Source organism: Lissotriton helveticus, chromosome 4_1 (genome assembly GCF_964261635.1).
Source record: "Lissotriton helveticus chromosome 4_1, aLisHel1.1, whole genome shotgun sequence".
Lineage (NCBI taxonomy): Eukaryota > Metazoa > Chordata > Amphibia > Caudata > Salamandridae > Lissotriton > Lissotriton helveticus.
The window spans coordinates 2067065114-2067086128 of NC_136063.1; the positions used below are offsets into that span (position 1 = coordinate 2067065114).

Below are 21015 nucleotides of genomic sequence, written 5' to 3' on the forward strand. Positions count from 1 at the left end.
TTTAATTATTCAAAAAGACACTGACAGATTTATTTTCAAATGCTTACCTGTACTGGTATGGAAATGTTTTGAACATTCCCCACAGTTCCTCAGACATGCATGCATTGCCCTCCATCAATGACAAAGAAGGTAGCAATACTTGGTCTGTGATACCAAGCAAACAACTAAACAGTACTTCCTAGAAGAAATGAAACGGGACATATTACAAAGGCATTTACTTTCTCGTGAAAAAGTCAAAAACATCCTAAAAAACATTTTCGGGAATCTCCTCTTTGAAAGGTTTTAAGAACCTCAGTCAATCCCTAGTGGGTAGTAGTTGTGGGAGCAAGTAAATGCAAAGCTAGCTTGGTTCAATGATTCTCAATTACAAAGTGGACAATGAACATTTTGCTTTCCTTTGCAAATAGATGAAAAGCAGCAAATAAGTCGAGGGATCTCAAGTCTGACCATATTCTGATTGGTCAGTGCAAGAAAGTGGATTATTATTTGGGTAGGACAAATTAAATAAAGCTCTGCTTAATCCCTGGTAACAGGACACGAAGTAGCCAGGGTCAAATCAATAGCAATGTTAATGTATTTAAGTAGTGCAAACACTGTAGAAAAAGTAACACAAAACAAACTTACTTCACAACTAATTTTAAAATAAAGAGAAAATGTTTATGAGTAAATAAAGACCAAAACGAGAAAACCAATAAAGGTACTCAGTAATATTAATTCTTAAAATGAAAATAGCACCATAAAGCACAGTGCTCCAGTAATAGTCTATGGAAGCAGTAGCCCAGGACTTGCACAGAATTTGAGGCTGACCGCGATAGAGCTCTGTCTTAAGTCAAAAATGTTTCTAAGGCCCTACGCAAAAAGTACTTTCTCATGTTTTGAGAAGAAAAAATCCTCCCCGATAGGGCCGCCTTCACTGTGGAACTGAAGGCCAGATCCTTGAAGCAAGTTACTCACACTGGAGATAAGTTTTAGACATATCTTGCTGAAAATATTTTAAGTCTCAACAAAAAATGAGACTTTCTTTGTTTCCCCCCTCCCCCAGAGGTGCGAGGAGCCTTGACCGGGACGAACTACAAAAAAAAAATCAAACACTGTCCTTAGGACACAAGGAATACAAATCTCAGGATCACGAGTGGCCCAATGCCAAGCTAATGTTTTCAAACACATGGGCCTCAATAGGAACGGAGCCATTCTAGCCAGACCAACAATCAATCATTCCTAAGAATTTAGAACCTTTCATAAAAAGACAAATTGGCACAAATTCAAACCAATAAAAAAACAAATCTGACTACGACTTCAGACCAACTCTCCTAACTACCGACCAATAGAAAATATTCAATTTTTAGGCAGACTGAAAGATTTGCATTCAAACAAATATCAGTAATTGAAGAAGAAAACAGCCTGCTCTACGGTTACATGACGGAGTATTGTTTATGAAACAAAAACAAGTTGGCAGACTGTCCCAGTTGTTTTAGGTTCATCAAACATTCAAATGAAGGTTAAACTGCAAAAGATCTGCTGGATACATAAATAAAAATCAATTGAAATACATGACTTTATCCTGAACACCTTGGCTGCTCTTGGACTTCCCCTTCTGTGCTGGACCATAATGTTAATGGGTGTGGTCATGATGAGCTCAGCTCGTAATGAGCACACGAGCACCGTGCCTCATGACGAGCTGAGCTCGTCATGAGCACGGAAGGGGTTAATACTACTGACGAACAAGTTACTTACCTTCAGTAACGATATAGCTCTAAAGAGACAGATTAGTTATCAATTCCCAACCTTTTAGATTTACCCCCAGGCATCAGACTGGATTCGGAGAATTTTTTCTTCAGCAGTACCCCTGCGCGTCGATAGGAGGCGTCGGTCGACTCGCTCGTTCGTCGTTGGCGTCATGGTCGCCGGAATAAAGTTGCGGTATCTACTTAAACGCCACCCTCGCACGCTGACGTCAGTTCTGTACACAACATTCCACGCCAGAAGCGCAGAGCCATGAAAAACTCTGGCCACTGGTGCACAAAACTAGGGCCCTAAAAGGGAGTCCCTTACGCTAGAAGTCAGTTCGCAGAACAAGGAGGATGGGTGGGGTGGTGAGGAATCCATAACTAATCTATGTCTCTTACAGATATATCGTTACCGAAGGCAAGTAACTTGTTCATCTGGAAGAGACAATTAGTTATAGATTCCTCACGTTAAAATAGATACCCCAGCAATACCAACCCCGGAGGTGGGTCTGTGAACCAATTTCACACCATAAAGTCCTGAAGAACTGAACAGCCAAAGATTCAGTCTCTCCGGACTTGGCTATCCAGGCAGTAGTGTTTAGTAAACGTGTGCAGTAAAGCCCACGTAGGTGCCTGGCAGATGTCAAGAAGGGGGACTCCACATCCCAAGGAAGTAGTAGCTGCCGTCGCCCTGGTGGAATGGGAGAGCAACACCGCCGGAGGTTCCTTTTTGGCTAAGGAATAGCAGATTTTGATGCATAGATTGACCTATCAGGAGATGGTTCGTTTTTGCACAGCCCGACCTTTCTTGGCGCCCACATAGCCAACAAAGAGCTGGTCATCCACCCGGAATTGTTTTGTGAGTACCGGGTTATAGTCCCACTGGGGCATTACAAAAGGGGTTGAAGAAACAAGTGAGTAATGCCTTTAAGGAAGCGATTTATAATAGAAGACTTGAAAAGAGAAGGCTGGTCAGGCAGCGAAGGAAGGCAGAAAGGGCCTTTGAGAGTGCCCAGAGCAGAGCCCTGCTGGGCCAAAGAAAGAATTAAGAGGAGAACCTCTGAAAGGGGGGCAGAAAGGGGATCCACAGCCTTTGCTGAGCACCATGCCACAAACTTGTTCCATCTACTGTTGCAGGGATTCTGCTCAGGCACAGAACTGTGCACAGAGACTCAGGACCTCAGTGTATTAGGGTGTGCCAAAAACTCAATTAAGTACCCAAAATACCCTACCAGACTAGCATCAGTGTCTCATTCGCTCTTCGTCCCATAGCAAAGTAACGAATAGTTTCTTACCTGTCGGTGTAGTTTTGCAGCTTGAAGATCTTTATGGATTCACTATGCTGTGCATATTCCGCAATCTGGTGGTTGGGTCAGGAATCGTAGTCTTTTTTTCTCTTTTTATTTATTTTTTTTGTAGCCCAGGTGGGCGTCGACGTCCCACCATTTGGTGTACCTTCGGTGACGTCCGCATGCTTCCGGCGGAAGCTCCCACCCTTGGGCGCCATCTTCGGATTCTTTTTTCTGTCTCTTTTTTCTTTTCCGTGTTTGTAGTGAATCCATGGCTATGTTTGTTAATCCTTCTTTCAACGTAATTCTTTTCACGTATCTTGTAAGCTTCAACTTGCTTTCTTTTCTACGGGTTTCCACCTTCTTTTCCAGCCTCATCTTTCGGGCGAGGCGGGTGGGTTCGCTAGTCAATCCAGAAAGATCTTCAAGCTGCAAAACTACACCGACAGTTCAGAAACTATTCGTTTTGCAGCGTGAATCTTTCTGGATTCACTATGCTGTGCATAGATTTTGTAGCTGTTTTGTTACTTTTGTGGCGGCTGGGTGGAAGATGAGCGTTAGTTGTTGAATATATGTTGAAGCACTCTTTGTCCTACTTGTGCTTCCTTGTTCATCTGTACATCCACGCAATAGTGCTTAGTGAACGTGTGCACTGAAGCCCATGTTGCTGCCAGGCATATGTCCTGAATTGGTCTGTTGGCCAGAAAGGCAATTGTTGCTCCTTTCTTCCTGGTTGAGTCGGCCTGTGCCCCTCCTGTTAGCTCCTGCCCCGCTTGTTTGTGGCAGAATTGTATAGTTTGTGCGATCCATCGAGTTATGGTGTTCTTAGTCACTGGTCTACCCATGTAACTGTTTGCGAAGTATACGAAGAACTGTTTTGTCTTCCTGTGTTCCTTCGTCCTCTCAATGTAGTGCATCACTGCCCTTCTTGCGTCTAGGGTGTGGAGCGACCTCTCAGCGCTTGTAGTGGGGTTTTGGAAGAAGCTAGGAATCTGAATACTCTGATTCATGTGGAACCTTGACACCACCTTTGGCATGAAGTGAGGGTCTGTTCTCATCACGACCCTGTCACTGTGTATCTGTACGTAGGGTTCCTGCAGTGTTAGTGCCTGTGGTCCGCTCACCCTACGTAGCGAGGTGATAGCTACCAGAAAGATCGCTTTCATCGTCAGCATTTGCAGTGATGCCTTGTGGATGGGTTTGAAAGGTGCTTTCATGAGCTCTGTCAGTACCACATTCAGGTTCCAAGCCGGTGGCGGCATCCTTTTTGGTGGCGCTCTTCTCTTAGCCCCTTACAGGAATCTTTTTACTACTTGAGATGTAAAGATGCTTCTCCCCGTTTCTCCTCTTGTGTATGCCACAATCGCTGCCAGGTGTACCCTCAGCAAGGATGAGCTTAGCTTGGCTCTTATTAGGTGCGTGAGGTATCTTAGCACCGTTGATTCCTTGGTCAGCTTTCTCTGGAGTTTCTTCTTGCAGCACCATTGAGTGAATCTTTTCCATTTTTCCCCCATAGCACTTGCGTGTGCTGGGCCTCCTTGCCTCTCGCAGCACCCGTAGGGTGCTCTCTGGTAGTTTCAGATGTGCGACCTCTAAGTCCTCAGGAGCCAAGCTGATAGGCTGAGGCCCTCCGGTTCTCCATTTTCCATTGAGAGTAGGTCTTTTCTTTTTGAGAACTTGTGGGGTGGACCCTGTGCCATCTCCATTATCTGTGAGTACCAGGTCTGCCTGGCCCATTGTGGTGCCACCAGGATGAGCGTCATGTTGCTCGTCATGCATTTGTTGAGTACCCTGGGAATCAGTGGTATCGGGGGGAAAGCGTAGGCAAATGTTTTTGACCAGCTTATCCATAGGGCATTCCCTTGGGATAGTGCCTCTGGTTGTCTGAATGCAAAGTACTGGCATTTTGCATTCTGGCGTGTTGCAAACAGGTCTAATGTCGGAGTGCCCCACCTTCTGAATAGTCTCTCTGTTTCCAGTATGTTGAGTTCCCACTCGTGGGATGCTGAAGTTTGCCTGCTGAGCCAATCTGCTTCTACATTGTCCTTCCCTGCCAGGTGTATGCTTAGCAGGTCTATTTTGAGTGGTATTGTGCCAAGTTTGATAGAGGGAATGATTGTGTTCCCCCCCTGCGTGTTGATGTAAAACATCGTTGTGGTGTTGTCTGTCTGTATCAGCACCTTCACGTTGTACAGTTGTTTCTGAAAGGCTTTGAGGGCAAGCAACTCTGTTTTCAGCTCCAGGTAATTGATGTGTTTGACCGCATCCCCTGGGCTCCATAGACCCCTCACTCTGAGCTTGTTCATGTGTGCGCCCCATCCCTTCTGGGATGCGTCTGTGGTGATGGTCACTGTTGGGTCCGGTGGCGTTCGAGGCTTCCCTATTGTTATCTTTTCTGTGGTCCACCACTTTATTTCTTCCTGCACTTTGTGCGTTACAACCACTAGATCCTCCCAACTTGTAGCTTGTGACCATTGCTGTTGCAGCCACTCTTGGAGTGGTCTCATCTGCAGGCGAACATTGGGGACCAGGTGTATGCATGACGCCATCATTCCCAAGATCTTACTGACTGTCCTCACTGTCAGAGCTCGCCCCTTCTGGTAGTGACGTTTCTCCCTCAGTAGGCCGAGTGTCCTCTTCTCGCTGGGTAAAACCCTGCATTGGACGGTGTTGATTTGAGCTCCCAGGAAGATCTTCACTTGCCCCGGTTCCATCGAGCATTTTCCCCAGTGTATGGAGGATCCCAGGCTTGCTAGCGTTCTTGTGACCTGTTCTGCATGATCTTTACATGTCCTGTAAGAGCTTGCCTTTACGAACCAGTCGTCGAAGTAGGGGTACACGTGTATCCCCTCTCTTCGCAGATGTGCGGCCACTGCTGCGAGGCATTTGGTGAATACCCTTGGTGCGGACTTTAGACCGAATGCCAGGGTTGTGAATTGGTAGTGATCTTTGTTTACTGTGAATCTTAGCATGTGCTTGTGCTGCCTGTTCATGGGGATGTGCAGGTACGCATCTTTGAGGTCTATGGTGGACAAGAAGTCCCCGGCCTTTATCTGTGGGATGACCTCTTGTAGGGAAGTCATCTTGAATTTTTGAGTCTTTACATATTTGTTTAGGAACCGTAGATCCAGGATGGGTCTTAGGCTTTCATCCACTTTTGGCACCAGATAGTAGTTTGAGTACACTCCCTTGTTCCGTTCTTTGAATGGGACCGGTTCGATGGCCTCTTTGAGGTGGAGTTCTTGAGCTTCCTCTAGGAGCAATTGCAGCTCCCTTCCCGAGTGCTCTCTTTTCTTTGGCTTTCTGTTTGGTGGTCTCCTTTCCAACTCTATGCAGTATCCGAACTGTATGATGTTGAGTATCCACTAGTCTGTGGTTATTTTCCTCCACTTTCAGAGGAAAAATCTCAGCCTGCCTCCTACTGGTGTTACATGTTCCTTTGTGTCTTGTCCGTGTGGCCCTCTCCTCTTTGCTTTCCCGTGCTCTTCCCTCGGAGGGTATGAGTGGGTGAGCACCTTTTCCTGTGTGAAGTCATTTAGAGGGTGGTTGTTCACAGCCTCTCCTTCTCTGGCCCCGTCCGTTTCCTCTCCCGCGAAAGGACTGGCCCCTGTTCTGGTAGTTCCAGTTTTGCTTCTGCTGGCCCTGGTGACCTTGGTTGTCACTCTGTTGACCCTGGTGGAACGCCTGGTGTGGTTGTCCTTGCTGGTTTCCACCCCTTCCGTTCGGCCTCCGCGTAGGAGGGCCTCTTCTTATCCCCCTGAATTGCAGGGCCCCCATGGACCTTGCCGTCTCGTTGTCTTTCTTCAGTTGGGTGAGTTTCTCATCAACTTGGGCTCCGAACAGTGTTTCTCCATTGAAAGGGGTGTTCAGAATGTGGTTTTGAACCTCCGTCTTGAAGCCTGAGATCCTGATCCAGGCTTGCCTTCTCTCTGTGATTCCTATAGCCATCAGCCTGCTGGATGTTTCTGCCCCGTCCAAGGCTGTCTTCAGGCACGAGTTTGCGATGCTTTTCCCCTCTTCTATGAGGTGAGCGGCTCTCTGCTGGTGTTCCTCTGGGAGGTGCTTGAGCAAATGGCCCATTTCGTCCCAATGCTGGTACTGGTTCCTGTTGAGAAGGGCGTTGGAGTTTGCCATCCTCCAGTGCATTGCCGCGTTTCTCTCAATTTTTCTGCCTGTTAGGTCCATCCTCCTGCTTTCCTTGTCAGGTGGTGGCCCAGATGTTCTTGGGACGTTGGCCCTTCTTCTGGCCGTTGCGGCTATAATTGAGTCTGCTGAAACTGTCCCCTGGATGTAAGGCCTTGGCGTGACTGACCTGCAGGTAGCTGGTTTTTTGAACGCCTCTTTGCCCTGAGCCATAACACTCTTCAGCATGGGCAGGAAGTGGTTTTTTGTCTGTGCGGGGAGCAAGGTTTCCAGCAGGAAATCTGCCTTAGCCTTCTCCTCCTCCAATTTGACTCCATAAGCTGCTGCAGCCTTCTTGACGACCTCATAGTAGGCCCCAATGTCATCTAGCGGCGAAGGCCTCGAGGGGTATGTCTCCACAGCCTCCTCGCGGTTTTCGGCCTCGATGTCCTGCCAATCCTGGTCCTGAGCCGTCAAGGATCCCGAGTCGTAGCTCGAACGCGGGTCCCCATAATCACCCTCTGTGTAATAGAGGTCCTCCTCTTCTCCCTGCTCCGAGGGCTCCGGAGTTTTCGGCGGCTCTTCGGCGTCGAACTCCTCGTGTTCTTCTATCTCTTCAAAGACCGTCGTGGGTTTCGAGGGGATCCTGAAGCTTTTCATTTTGTCTTCGAAGTCCTTCTTCTGGATGAAGTTTTCCATCGTGGCCTGGAGCCTTCTTTTCTTTCTCTGCATCTGTGCGGCCTGCTCGGCGTCGAGCGTTTCGGCCGCCCTCTTCGACGGTCCAGTCGACGTTAAAGCGGCTCTCGGCTCCTTCTCCTTCGAAGTCGAGGATCCCTTTTCGGGAGCTTTCTTCCGATGACCTTTGTTTTTCACTGGTCTTTGCCACCTGGGAGTCCTTCTCGAAGGATCCGCTGGGCTGTTTTTTCGGGAACCGCAGCTTCGGTCAAAGATTTCGACGCCAGTGCTCCCTTCGAGGTTCTAGACTCTGTTTTTCGAGAGTCAGCCTCCGGTTTTCGAGGCCCTGTCGAGGGTTTCGGGGTCGTAGCCTCTCCTACTTTGTCTGACGATTTCTTATTGGTCTCTGCGACCGTGGAGACATCTGGACCTTCGGCGATGTTGTCCTCGTCGTCGGTGGAGAGGCCCAGGTCGGTGATGAGCTATCCTCTCTTTTTCCCGAATCCTCAGCGTTTTCGGCATGAAGACTGAGCAGGCGTTGCAGTCCTTGCTCCCGTGGTCGATAGCCAGACAGAGGTTGCAGACCGGGTGCTGGTCTCTCTGCACGTACTTGTGGTGGCAATTACGGCAGAATTTAAATGGTGGTTTGTCCATTACTGCGCTCAGGGGGCCCCCTGTGTGCGCATTCTCCGTCGGACGTCGAAGATCTCGAGGTTCCTCTCCTTCGTCGTCCCGGCTCTGATGATCTTCTCCTGGTCTTCGAGTTTTTTCCTGAAGAAATTCGCTTATTTTTCTCCTTTTCTCCTCCAAAACTTCTGGAGCTTCACGCGGCCATCCAGACCCAACGGCGGAAAAAAGAATCTGAAGATGGCGCCCGAAGGTACACCAAATGGTGGGACCTAGACGCCCACCTGGGCTACAAAAAAAAAAAAAAGAGAAAAAAAAGACTACGATTCCGGACCCAACCACCAGATTGCGGAATATGCACAGCATAGTAAATCCAGAGAGATTCACGCTGCAAAAACAATGATTAGAGAACCCAGAACATGTGACTTAGGTTACCTCGGGTAAGGTGGGAAACATGAGCACTCTTTCGTTATACTCTCATACCAGTCCAGAACAGGGAGTAAAGGGAGACACGAGCAAGTTTAAAATGTTTATTTCAACGCCGTGATCTCAGGTGTAGCATCTTAGCTAATACAAGCAGACATATGATAAGAAATAAGGATGTCAGCATAGTTACTATTTCATAAAATACAAAGGGAGAAAGCCTGTTATAATGCTAAATGGAAACAGGTTAAATATATACCTATATTTCACCCTCCCTTGCTAGTAGGGTGTTTTATAACTAAAGAAGGTCTCTTAGGCTTGCATAGGCGACCCCATACCTCAAAGATTAGCAGGAGTGAATCACATCGAGTTCTGCACAAGCTCTCAGCATACGAATGTTCTCCAAATGTGTTCAATCATGCCTACACAGTGTATTATTAAAGGCGCCAGTATATGAGTTGGCCACAGCTGCATATATGTTACGGCTCGAACGTGCGCTGATCAGTTCGAACAAAGGCAACAGTGTTGATATAACCTTGAAAGCCTTGGCACTCACTGTTCAGACTAAGCTTACGAAGCAAGTCTAGCAATGTAGAAAAGCAAGTTATTCTCATGTGAAGCAAAACACTCAGCTTAACTCTAAACAATAGCTAACATGTGTGCTGTGTGCAAAAGAAAGCAAAAAGTAAAATGGCGTTTACACTTCTAATAAGCTCATGCTAACTTAACACTGTATGAATGCAAGGCTCAGCCCCACTACACTACAGGCGTATACAGTTTTGGTGGAGAGACACCTGGCTGCCAAGATAACATTACAGACTTCGGGAGGAAGGTCGAAAGCGGTCAACTGTCTCCGCTCCATCTCCATGCAAAGAGGTGGAGCCTGGACAGGTTAGGATGGAGGACCGTCCCCTGCTGCTGCAACAAAAGATCCTCCCGAAGAGGCAGTCTGATCGGAGGATCGATGGCCATGTGCAACAGGTCGGTATACCATATTCTTCGTGCCCAATCCGGGGCCACAAGAATGACTTGAGCCCAGTCCCGCTTGATCTTCTTCTGCACTCTAGGCAGAAGTGGTATAGGCGGAAAGGCGTTTAGAAGACCCCAACTCTACTCGCGACGAAAAGCATCTCCTCGAGAGTGCCGCCTTGGAAATTCCAACGTGCAGTAGTGCTGACATTGCGCATTCTCTTCGGTGGCGAATAGATCTAACCAAGGCTCTCCCCACTGCTGAAAGAGACCTTGACCCACCTCCAAGTGAAGACGTTATTCGTGATCCATCATGCACCTGCGGCTGAGTTTGTCTGCCCTGGCATTCTGAGAACCTGCTAAGTATTGAACCACCAGAGATATGCCCTGATGTTCCAGCCATGTCCAAAGGCAGAGAGCCTCCTCGCCCACGTTTGTTGCAGTACCACATGGCGGTAGTGTTGTCCATGAACATCTATACTACTCTTCGGACAGAGGTAAGGAATGCCTTTAGTGCAAGACGAATCGCCCGAAGCTCCAGAAGGTTGATGTGGAGCCCAGAATCTGCATGAGACCAGAGGCCTTTAATCTCCACCTCTCCCATGTGCCCACACCACCCCAGCAGAGATTCATCTGTCACCACTGTGAACTCTGGTTGTGGAAGGGAGAGTGATCGGTCATCTGCCTTTGACCCAATCCTGGTTCGTTAGCCACCACTGTAATTTGCGTGCCGTGCCCTCCGAGATCTGGACGCAATCAGAAAGATGACCTTGATGCTGTGCCCACAGGAACTTCAGGTCCCACTGCAGAGCCCACATATGCCACCTGACATAGTCCACCAGCAAGATGCAGGAGGCCATGAGGCCCAGTAGTCTCAGGGTCATTCTGAGCAAAACCCAGGATAGAGGTTAAAAGATCGGAATCATAGCCCGAATATCCTGGACTCGCTGATCAGGAGGATATGCCTGAAAATGTGCTTTGTCCAGAACCAGTCCTATGAAAAGGACCTTCTGAGAGGGAATCAGGTCTGACTTCGGCACATTGATGGTTAACCCCAGCGAACGCAATAGGTCGACCGTAGTCGGGAGGTGGGAGATGACAGCCTGGGGCGAGCCCGCCTTCAACAGCCAGTCGACGAGATAGGAGGAAGACTGAAACCCCTGATCTGCGTAGATGAGCTGCTACCACTGCCATCACTTCCCTGAACACCCGAGTGGCACTGGTAAGGCCAAAGGGGAGCACGGTAAACTGAAAGTGCTCGTGGCCTACCGTGATCCTAAGTTAACACCGGTGGGCAGGCAGGAGGGGAATGTGAAAGTAAGCGTCCTGCAAGTCCAACGCTACCATTCAGTCTCCAGGATCTAGAGCAGAAAGGACCTGAGCTAGTGTCAACATTTTGAAGTTCTCCTTCCCGAGGAAGCGGTTGATGTTCCCGAGATCCAAGATAGGACGCAGGCCTTTGTCCTTATTGGGTACAAGAAAGTAGTGGGAAGAAAACAAGTTACTTACCTGTAACTTTGGTTCCCCAGTATTGGTAACTTTCATAGATTCTCATGCTTTGTATCATTCCCCGTCCTTAGCCTGGGAGCCTCGGTAAATAGAAAATACCATAGCAGTATGTACAAAAGAGAAAGAAAGGCCTAGGCCTCATCTCATTTTGTAGCATATCTACCTCTTTTTGTAAAAGAGACCCAAAATTTGCAACAACCAATCAGATTAGCCTCACCCCATAGAACCCTCATGAGAGAGCCTTAGAGCCTCAGATTTTCGCAGCCGTTGTGTATCAGTAACCACTTTTGCTGAAGGCGGAGCTTTCCCAGGGGAGGAGGGTGGGTTCATGGGAATCTATGAAAGTTACCAATACTGGGGAACCAACGTTACAGGTAAGTAACTTGTTTTCTTGCCCCAGTATTGGAACTTTCATAGATTCCCATGCTTTGTATCAGAGTAGCTAGCAGTAAGTCACCAGTGCACATTTTGCTACATGAGTATTACAATATCTCTGCATAACCGTCATCATACGACAATCATATACCTTGTAACAATACATCAGAAACATTAGGTGATACAAAATGTGCAATCATAGGAAGGAGGGATAGAAGGGAAAGCTCACCTCTCATTGGAACAGATTCCTCAGGACTGCTCGTCCTACTGCCGCTTCGCTCCTTATGAAAGAGTCCAGGCAGTAATGCTTTGTGAATGTATGGGCACTGCTCCATGTAGCTGCCCTACAAATGTCTTTTATAGGGAGTCCAGCGAAGAGAGCTGCCGAAGATTAAACTGATCTTGTGGAGTGAGCTCGTACATGTCTTTCCAGCGACCTTCCTGCCGCTTGGTGGCAATAATGAATTGCACTTGAAATCCAGCGTGTGATTCCTTGTTCTGAGAGAGGAAGACCTTTTCAAGGTGCACTAAAAGCCACAAAAAGTTGAGATGATTTCTTCAAATCCTTTGTGCGTTCAAGATATAATTTGAGACTTCTCTGGACATCTAAAGAATGTAGAGACCTTCCTGCAGGGGATGTTGGTCGAGGGAAGAATGACTTTAGAACCACTGGCTCGTTCAAATGGAAATCCGAAGGTAACTTTGGACTAAATTTTGGATTGGTCCTTAAAAACACCCTGTCCTTTTTCAGCTGTAGAAAAGGTTCTAAAATGGATAGTTTGCAACACTCCTACTCACCTAGCTGAAGTGAGGGCTAAAAGGAGAGCTAATTTCCAAGACAAAAAGTTTAAGTCCACCCTCTGGATAGCCTCGAACGAAGGTCCCATGAGATGAGCAGAACCAGATTGAGATTCCAAGCCAGAGATGGTGGCCGCACTGGAGGAAAAAAACCCTGACCTGATTTACTCAGCGATAGAATGTAAGGCAGTATTTGATGAGGAGCTGAAGAGAATGGATGGATGTGTTCACGATGACACCACAGGCAGAAGCACTTCCATTTAGCACGATAGGTTCTGTTTGGTGCGCGAGCTTGAGTTAATATCTCCCTACATTCCTGAGGGATATCTAAGCATTGGAACTCTCTGTGCTCAGGAGCCAGACCTTCAAATGAAGAGAACTAGGATCTGGATGTACCACCTGTCCCTGGGACATTGTTCATAGAGATGGAATGGGACATAGGCAAAAAGGATGGACCTGAGAAAGCAGGAGAAGTTGTGTGAACCAGAATTGGCGAGGCCACGCTGGTGCTATTAAGATCATCCTGCAAGGTTCCATCTTTATTTTCCTGAGAAGCCGTGGGATTAGGGGATTTGGAGTAAAGGCGTAAACAAATGCGACTAACCGATGGTTATCGCTGCTTGCATAGAGGTCTATTGTTGGCGTTCCCCAGCGTTGAAACACTTCCTCCAGAATGTCTTGATCGAATTCCCACCCGTGACAGGCCGATTTTAGACGACTCAAGGTGTCTGCTGTTGTGTTGAGAGTGCCTGGTAGATGTCCTGCTGAAAGAACGACATTGTGGAGAATTGCCCATTCCCATATTCCCTGGGCTTCTTTCGAGAGCAGATGAGACCTCGTACCTCCCTGCTTGGTTATGTACTGCATGGCCGTTGTGTTGTCCGTCATGACCAGCACGGTTGCGTCTTGAACTTTCGGCCTGAAAGCCTGTAAGGCTAGGCGAATGGCTATGAGATCTAAAAGATTGATATGAAGAAAACGCTCTTCTGCGTCCCAGTGACTGCTCACTTGAAAGTTCTGTAAGACAGCGCCCCTCCCTTCCATAGAGGCGTCTGTAGTTAAAATCAGAGGGGATGGAGCCATTCTGAAAGACAGACCTCTTGAGATGTTCTCCTTGATAGCCCACCAGCCTGCTGCTTTTCCCATGAGAGGAGTGTCCTTTATCTTGTCCTCGAAAGAAACTTCCACTTAGCGCTCTCGCATGTTCAGTTGTTCTTGCAAGGGGCGCATTCGCAGTCTGCAATGCGGAACTAATGGTATGCAAGAGGAGATCGATCCTAGGAAAAACTTGTATAGACGAACTGACAGGGGTCGTCTCTTTTGTAAATGGTTGGCAGAGAAGATTAGCTTTTTCTGTCTTTTTTCCGAAGAAAAAACCTTGCAGCTTCTTGTATCCAGAATGGAGCCCAGGAACTTGACCCTCCTGGATGGAATAAAGACTGATTTTTCCTTGTTGAGATGCAGACCCAGGTGATTGAATAGTTGGATGTAACTTTCAACTGTCCTTGTCGATGTTTGAGAAGACTGAGCTTTTATCACCCAAACGTCTAGGTAAGGGAAAACTTCCAGCGATTGTTTCCTTAACAATGCTGCTACAGGGGCCAACACCCTTGTGAATATCCGCGGAGCGGATCTGAGCTCGAACGGCAGTACTTTGCACTGAAAGTGGTTCTTGGCTACTGTGAAGAGTAAATATTTTTTGTGAGCTGGGTGGATTGGAAAGTGGAAATATGTGTCCTGGAGATCCAGAGTCCCCTGGATTTAGAAGACGTAAGACGTCTTGAAGAAAGACTTTTTGAAAAGAGAAGTTTTATGAGATAGGTGTTGAGCTTTCTCAAATCAAAGATTGGGCGCCACTTTTCTTCCGTCTTATGGATGAGGAAAAACCTGGAATAGAACCCTCTTCCTCTTTGAGGAAGAGGCACTGGTTCTATCGCTCCCTTGGTGAGCAGTTGACAAACTTCGAAACGGAGAAGATGCAGGTGTTTTAATTCTGTGGCGCTAGGAGCTCTGGGGGGTGGAAGGTTTTGGAGTTCTAGTGTATGGCCAAACTGAACGATATTTAGGACCCACCGATCTGCTATGAACTTTCAGCAATCGAGAAAATGTGTAACCCTGCCCCCCATCGGTGTTACAAGGGGTGAAGGACCAGTAGGCAGAGCCAGGAAGCCGCTATTGGCGTTTAGAAGTATCTCTCCCTTGACGTCCTTGTCTACCTCTTGAAGAATGGCAAGAGAAAGACATCGATTGATTTTGCCTTTGAGAGTACTGAGGCTTGAATGATTGAGAGGACTGTAAATAGGAGGAGTAGCGATGTGGATAACCTCCCCTATTTTTAGAGAAACCTTTTCCTCTTGCACCCCGGAAAGGTACTTTTCGATTTTGAAGTGTGCCCAAAGATCTTGCCATCTTGGTATTTTTTTAATGTCTTGTAAAGCATCATCTATATGCTTGCCAAACAGCACTTCTCCATCGAAGGGCAGATCCAGAATGTTATTCTGCACCTCCGGCAAAACCAGGTACATCTCAGCCAACCTTGATGCCTCAGGACCGCTGAACCTGCCAAGACACGAAAAGCCGTTGTAGCGAGGAGGAGCTTCGCGCGCATCTGTGATGGCCGCATGAGCACAGGGCTCCCGAGACCCTCGCCCCCTCCCACATCTATCCTGGATAAGATCCTGATTTGAAGAGAGATCATTGAGGACACAGCCCAGCGGATGTACTAGCTGCTTTCAGAGACAAAATCGGACTTCGGGTTCCTGAGTTACGCCATCCTGTATTTTGTGGCCTTCTCCGTGGAGCCACCTGGGCCTTGAGTTGTGGCTATACCCGGACAGTAATTCAACAACAACGGCTAACGGGGTTCAGCCCGCAGCCCCACTCCACTTTCGGTTTCGTTTCTCCTGCCTAGCGTATCCCCTCATCGGTGTGAGTGTGGATCGTATCTGGCTCCCATGCCAGTTCATTGGGCTGGGGGCAGGCGAAAGCGCGGCTGTGTACTCATATTGACTTGTCTCTGCCTCTGGTGCTCTTGTGGGTGAACTCTAAGGAGCCATTTGGACCAGGTCTCAAGCTTCCCTTCGGGGCACTCTGCTCGCCATGACGGGCAAGCCCGAGGGTGACAAACGGAAAGTCAAGACCGCCTTCCGAGGAGGCTCAGCCCAGACGAATGTCATGGACCGCTACATACTTCCTAAAGGATCCCCCGGTGGCGCACCTAAGATCCGTGATGAGGCGATCGACGACCCTGCTATGTCGGCGGACTTAACGCTACAGGACGTAATGGGCACCATTGCTGGCATCAAGACTTCGATCGGCAAACAATATGAAGCCCTGGCCCTGAAGAACAAGTTACTTACCTTCGGTAACGATATATCTGTAAGAAACAGTAGTTAGTATTAGATTCCTTACCTTAGAATATCCCCAGGCGTCAGTCTGGATCCGGAAACTTTTGCGTAGCAGTACCCCTGCGCGTCGGTAGGCGTCGTCTGCAGGCGTCCCCTGCGGCTCCGCGTCCGTCGTCGGCGTCGTGCGCCGTGATGACGTCGCTGGAGTATATAGACGCCGCCTCCGCGCGCTGACGTCAGTTCTTTGTACATAGCTTTTCCGCGCCAGAACACGCAGAGCCATGTGAGAACCAACACTGGTGCCATTTGAAACTAGGGCCCTGAAAGGGATGTCCTTAACCCTAGGTATCAGTTCGCAGAACGGGGAGGATGGGCGGGGCGGTAAGGAATCTAATACTAACTACTGTTTCTTACAGATATATCGTTACCGAAGGTAAGTAACTTGTTCATCTGAAAGAAACAGGTTAGTATTAGATTCCTTACCTTAGAATAGATACCCCAGCAATACCAACCCCGGTGGTGGGTCTGCGAACCAATACAATCCTACACCAGAAAGTCCTGGAGGACCGAACGGCCAAAGAAGCCATCCCTCCGGACTTGACTGTCCAGGCAGTAGTGCCGCGCAAAGGTGTGCAGCGAGGCCCACGTAGCCGCCTGGCAAATGTCCTGCAAAGGGACTCCCCGGCCCAGGGCAGTAGTAGCCGCCGTGGCCCGAGTGGAATGGGCCCTCAGCCCAACAGGAGGCTCCTTCCGAGCCAAAGAGTAGCACGCTTTGATGCACAGAACGACCCACCGAGAGATGGTCCGTTTATGTACCGCCCGTCCCTTCTTCGCACCCACGTAGCCAACAAACAGTTGGTCATCCACCCGGAACTGGCGTGTGCGATCCATATAAAATGAAAGCGCACGTTTTGGGTCCAGACGATGGAGCCGCTCTTCATCCTTTGAAGGATGCGGAGGCGGGAAGAAGGAGGGTAAGGTGATGGACTGCCCGATGTGAAAAGCAGAGACTACTTTGGGCAGGAAAGAAGGTCTAGTTCTCAGAACCACCTTGTCTGGATGAACGGACATGAAAGGAGGTTTGACAGAAAGAGCCTGGAGCTCACTCACTCTCCTGGCAGAGGTGATGGCAACCAGGAAGGCCGTCTTTAAAGTCAGGAGACGGAGAGGACAGGAAAGAAGTGGCTCAAAGGGAGCGCACATCAAGAAGGTCAGAACCAGGTTCAAGTCCCACTGAGGCATCACGAACGGAACAGGTGGATACAAGTGCGTGATGCCCTTCAAGAATCTCGTTACAATAGGGGACTTGAACAAAAAAGGTTGATCAGGCAGCCTTAGAAAGGCCGAAAGGGCAGAAAGGTAGCCCTTGATAGTGCCCAGAGCAGAGCCCTGCTGGGCAAGAGAGAGAAGAAAGAGGAGAACCTCGGAAAGAGGGACAGAGAGGGGGTCCACAGCCTTTGCTGTGCACCATGCCACAAATCTGTTCCACCGGCAGGCGTATACAGACTTTGTGGAGGGACGCCTGGCTGCCAGAATCACATCACAAACCTCAGGAGGCAAGTCAAATGGCCTCAACTGTCGCCGCTCAATCTCCACGCATGGAGGTGGAGACTGGACAGGTTCGGGTGGAGGACCGTCCCCTGCTGCTGCGACAGAAGGTCCTCCCGAAGGGGCAGGCGGATCGAGGGACCGACTGACATGCTGAGTAGCTCGGGATACCAGTACCTTCGAGCCCAGTCCGGAGCCACAAGGATAACTTGGGCCCGGTCGCGCCTGATCTTCTTCAGCACTCTGGGCAGAAGTGGTATAGGCGGAAAGGCGTACAACAGACCGCAGCTCCACTCGTGCCGAAAGGCGTCGCCGTGCGAGTGCCGTCTTGGAAACTCCAACGCGCAGAACTGATGACATTGCGCGTTCTCTTCTGTGGCGAATAGATCTAACCAAGGCTCTCCCCATCGCAGAAAGAGGCCTTGCGCCACGTCCGAGTTCAGACGCCATTCGTGATCCACCGAGCACCGACGGCTGAGTTCGTCCACCCTGGCGTTCAGAGAACCTGCCAGGTGTTGAACCGTCAGAGTCACGCCCTGACGTTCCAGCCATTGCCAGAGACGCAGGGCCTCCTGGCAAAGGGTCCACGACCCCACCCCGCCTTGTTTGTTGCAGTACCACATGGCGGTGGTGTTGTCCGTGAACACCTGCACTACACTCCCGTTGACAAAGGGGAGGAATGCCTTCAGTGCTAGGCGAATCGCCCGCAGCTCCAACATGTTGATGTGGAGCCGGGACTCCGCCGGAGACCAGATGCCTCTAATCTCCGCCTCTCCCAAGTGGCCTCCCCAGCCCTGGAGGGACGCGTCCGTCACAACTACGTGCTCCGGTTGGGGAAGGGAGAGGGATCTGCCTCTGACCCAATCGCGGTCCGTAAGCCACCACTGCAACTGGCTCGCAGTGCCCTCCGAGATCAGGACGTGGTCGGATAGGTTGCCTTGATGCTGGGCCCACTGAAACTTCAGGTCCCACTGCAGAGCCCGCATCCGCCACCGGGCGTGATGCACCAGAAGGATGCAGGAAGCCATCAGCCCCAGCAGCCGCAGCGTCAACCTGACCGAAACCCGGGATAACGGCTGAAAGATGGGAATCAAAGCCTGTATGTCCCGGATCCGCCGTTCCGGAGGATAAACCCGAAACTGCGCCGAGTCGAGAACCGCTCCGATGAAAAGGAGCTTTTGAGAGGGACACAGGTGTGATTTCGGCACATTGATGGAAAACCCCAGCTCGTGCAGGAGGTCTGCCGTCATCTGAAGGTGGTGGACGACTGTCTGGGGCGAGCCCGCCTTCAACAACCAGTCGTCGAGGTAGGGGAAGACTGAAACCACTAACCGGCGCAGATGAGCTGCGACCACCGCCATCACTTTCGTGAACACCCGTGGGGCGCTGGTAAGGCCGAATGGGAGCACGATAAACTGAAAGTGCTCGTGGCCTACCGTGAACCGCAGGTAACGCCGGTGGGCCGGCAGGACGGGGATGTGAAAATACGCATCCTGCAAGTCCAACGCCACCATCCAGTCTTGCGGGTCTAGAGCAGCCAAGACCTGAGCCAAAATCAACATCTTGAACTTCTCCTTCCGGAGGAAGCCGTTGACGTTCCGTAGATCCAAGATAGGACGCAGGCCCCCCTTGTCCTTCTTGGGTACCAGAAAGTAGTGGGAATAGCAACCACGCCCTACTTCTGGCCCAGGAACGCGCTCGATGGCCCCCTTGGCCAAGAGGGCCGTAACTTCCTCCTGCAGAAGTGTCAAGTGGTCCCCCGACACACGGTGGTTCTGCGGTGGCATGGCTGGAGGAGAGGTCTCGAAGGGGAGGGAGTAGCCCCTTCGGACGAGCTGCAGCACCCACCTGTCCGATGTGATAGAGCGCCAGCGGGAGTGGTGATGGCGAACCCTGCCACCCACTGGCGTCACATGGGCCTGAAAGCACGGACTAGGAGGATTTGGAGGCTGATGCTGCGGGGGGAGGTGTGGTCTGACCTCGCCGTTGTCCCCGACCGCCTCCACGGCGGAATCCACGGCCGCCACCGCGTTGAGAAGTGTTCTGCGGTGCGTGGCTGGCAGCACGTGTGGGACCGCCCCTTCCGTGGCCACGAAAGGAGCGAAACGAACCAGTTTGCTGGCGCTGGGTCGAGAGACCCAAGGACTTGGCCGTGAACCTGGAGTCCTTGAAGCGCTCCAGCGCGTGGTCCGCCTTGTCGCCAAACAGGCGACTGCCATCGAACGGCATGTCCATCAAAGTATTTTGGACATCTGCCGAAAAGTTGGCGGATCTCAGCCAGGCGTGGCGACGAATCGCCACCGTCGTGGACATCGCTCTGCCCAGCGAGTCGGTCGTATCAAGACCACACCTGATGGAGTATCTTGCTGCATCTCGGCCTTCAATCATAGCCTTGCCGAGCTTTACCCGTACCTCCTGCGGGCATTCTGGCAGCAACTCCGCGACCGTATCCCACAGAGAGTGGGTGTAGCGGCCCAAGAGGCATGCGGTGTTGCAAGACCGCAGTCCCAAACTCAGGGACAAGAAGACCTTCTTCCCATATTGGTCGTACCTCTTGGATTCCCGATCGGGCTGGGCCGACGGGAATGCGGTCTGGGAGGTCGAGGCCTGGATCACCAGACTCTCAGGGGTGGGATGGGTGGACAGGAACTTGGGGTCGTCCGGACACGGACGGTGGCGTCTGGCCACGTTCCTATCAACAGGCGAACCTGAAGCGGGCCTGGACCACGTGCCCAAAAGAACGTCTGTCAAGGCTTCGTTGAACGGCAGCAGAGGCTCCTGTGGGCATGACTGCGGTTTGAAGACCTCAGTGAGGATGTTAGGCCTCACGACCGCGACGGGGAGCTCAAGGTGTAAGGCCTTGGCCGCCCTCATCAACACCACTGAATAAGCAGCCCCAGCCTCCGAAGCCACAGTAGGAGGCGAGACAAAACCAGGGTTAGGAGAGTCGTCCAGACCACTGGCGTCACCCAAATCACCTGTCCAGTCCACATTGTACTGACACTCACGTGACAGAGGGTCCTCAGACCCCTCCCAAACCTCTCCGTATTCTACATCTTCCCCATATTCGGAGTCAACAATGTAGACCGGCTCCTCGGGGTCCACAGGCCCCATCGGCGTCGGACTCGGCGTCGGGCGACGCCGGTCCGACTCCGCGTCCGGAGTCGGAGAGGTCATGGGGACGGCGCCGCCCGCAGCCGGCCCCGGAGCACCGGCGCCGCACGGGGGCGGCGTCGGGGGCAACCCCGATGGAATCGGCGCCGGAGAGGCCGGTAGACCAGCCGGCGTCGACCCTGAGGGTCCCTGCGGCGCCGGGGTCGGAGCCGTCGGCGGCGTCGGAGCCGGAGCACCCGACGGCGTCGAGGCAGGAACACCCGAACCGCTAGGACCCCCGTCGGAGGAGACAGTGCCCTCATGGCCATAAGGAACTCCTCTATCTCCTCGCTCGACGCACCTTGCCCAGGGACCGCAGGGTATGGAGCAGGCCGCGCCGGCGACTCACGCGGAGCCGCGGGGGTGGGGCCACCCGAACCCCCGGCCGCATCGCGCGAGCGTCTGGGGGAGTCGGGGGTACGATGACGACGCCCCGACTTCTTGTGTTTCCTA

At 50.8% G+C, this 21015-nt stretch overlaps 1 protein-coding gene across 2 annotated transcripts in view; it reads right to left on the bottom strand.

Moving 5' to 3' along the window:
• Positions 1-21015, bottom strand: part of THOC2 (THO complex subunit 2) — a 1495542-nt gene that overhangs the window by 1149459 nt on the left and 325068 nt on the right. For both annotated transcript variants that reach the window (XM_078688746.1, XM_078688744.1), the window contains exon 14: positions 48-178. In XM_078688746.1, the coding sequence (XP_078544872.1) occupies positions 48-178 (131 nt within the window). The remainder of the gene's footprint in view (positions 1-47; positions 179-21015) is intronic.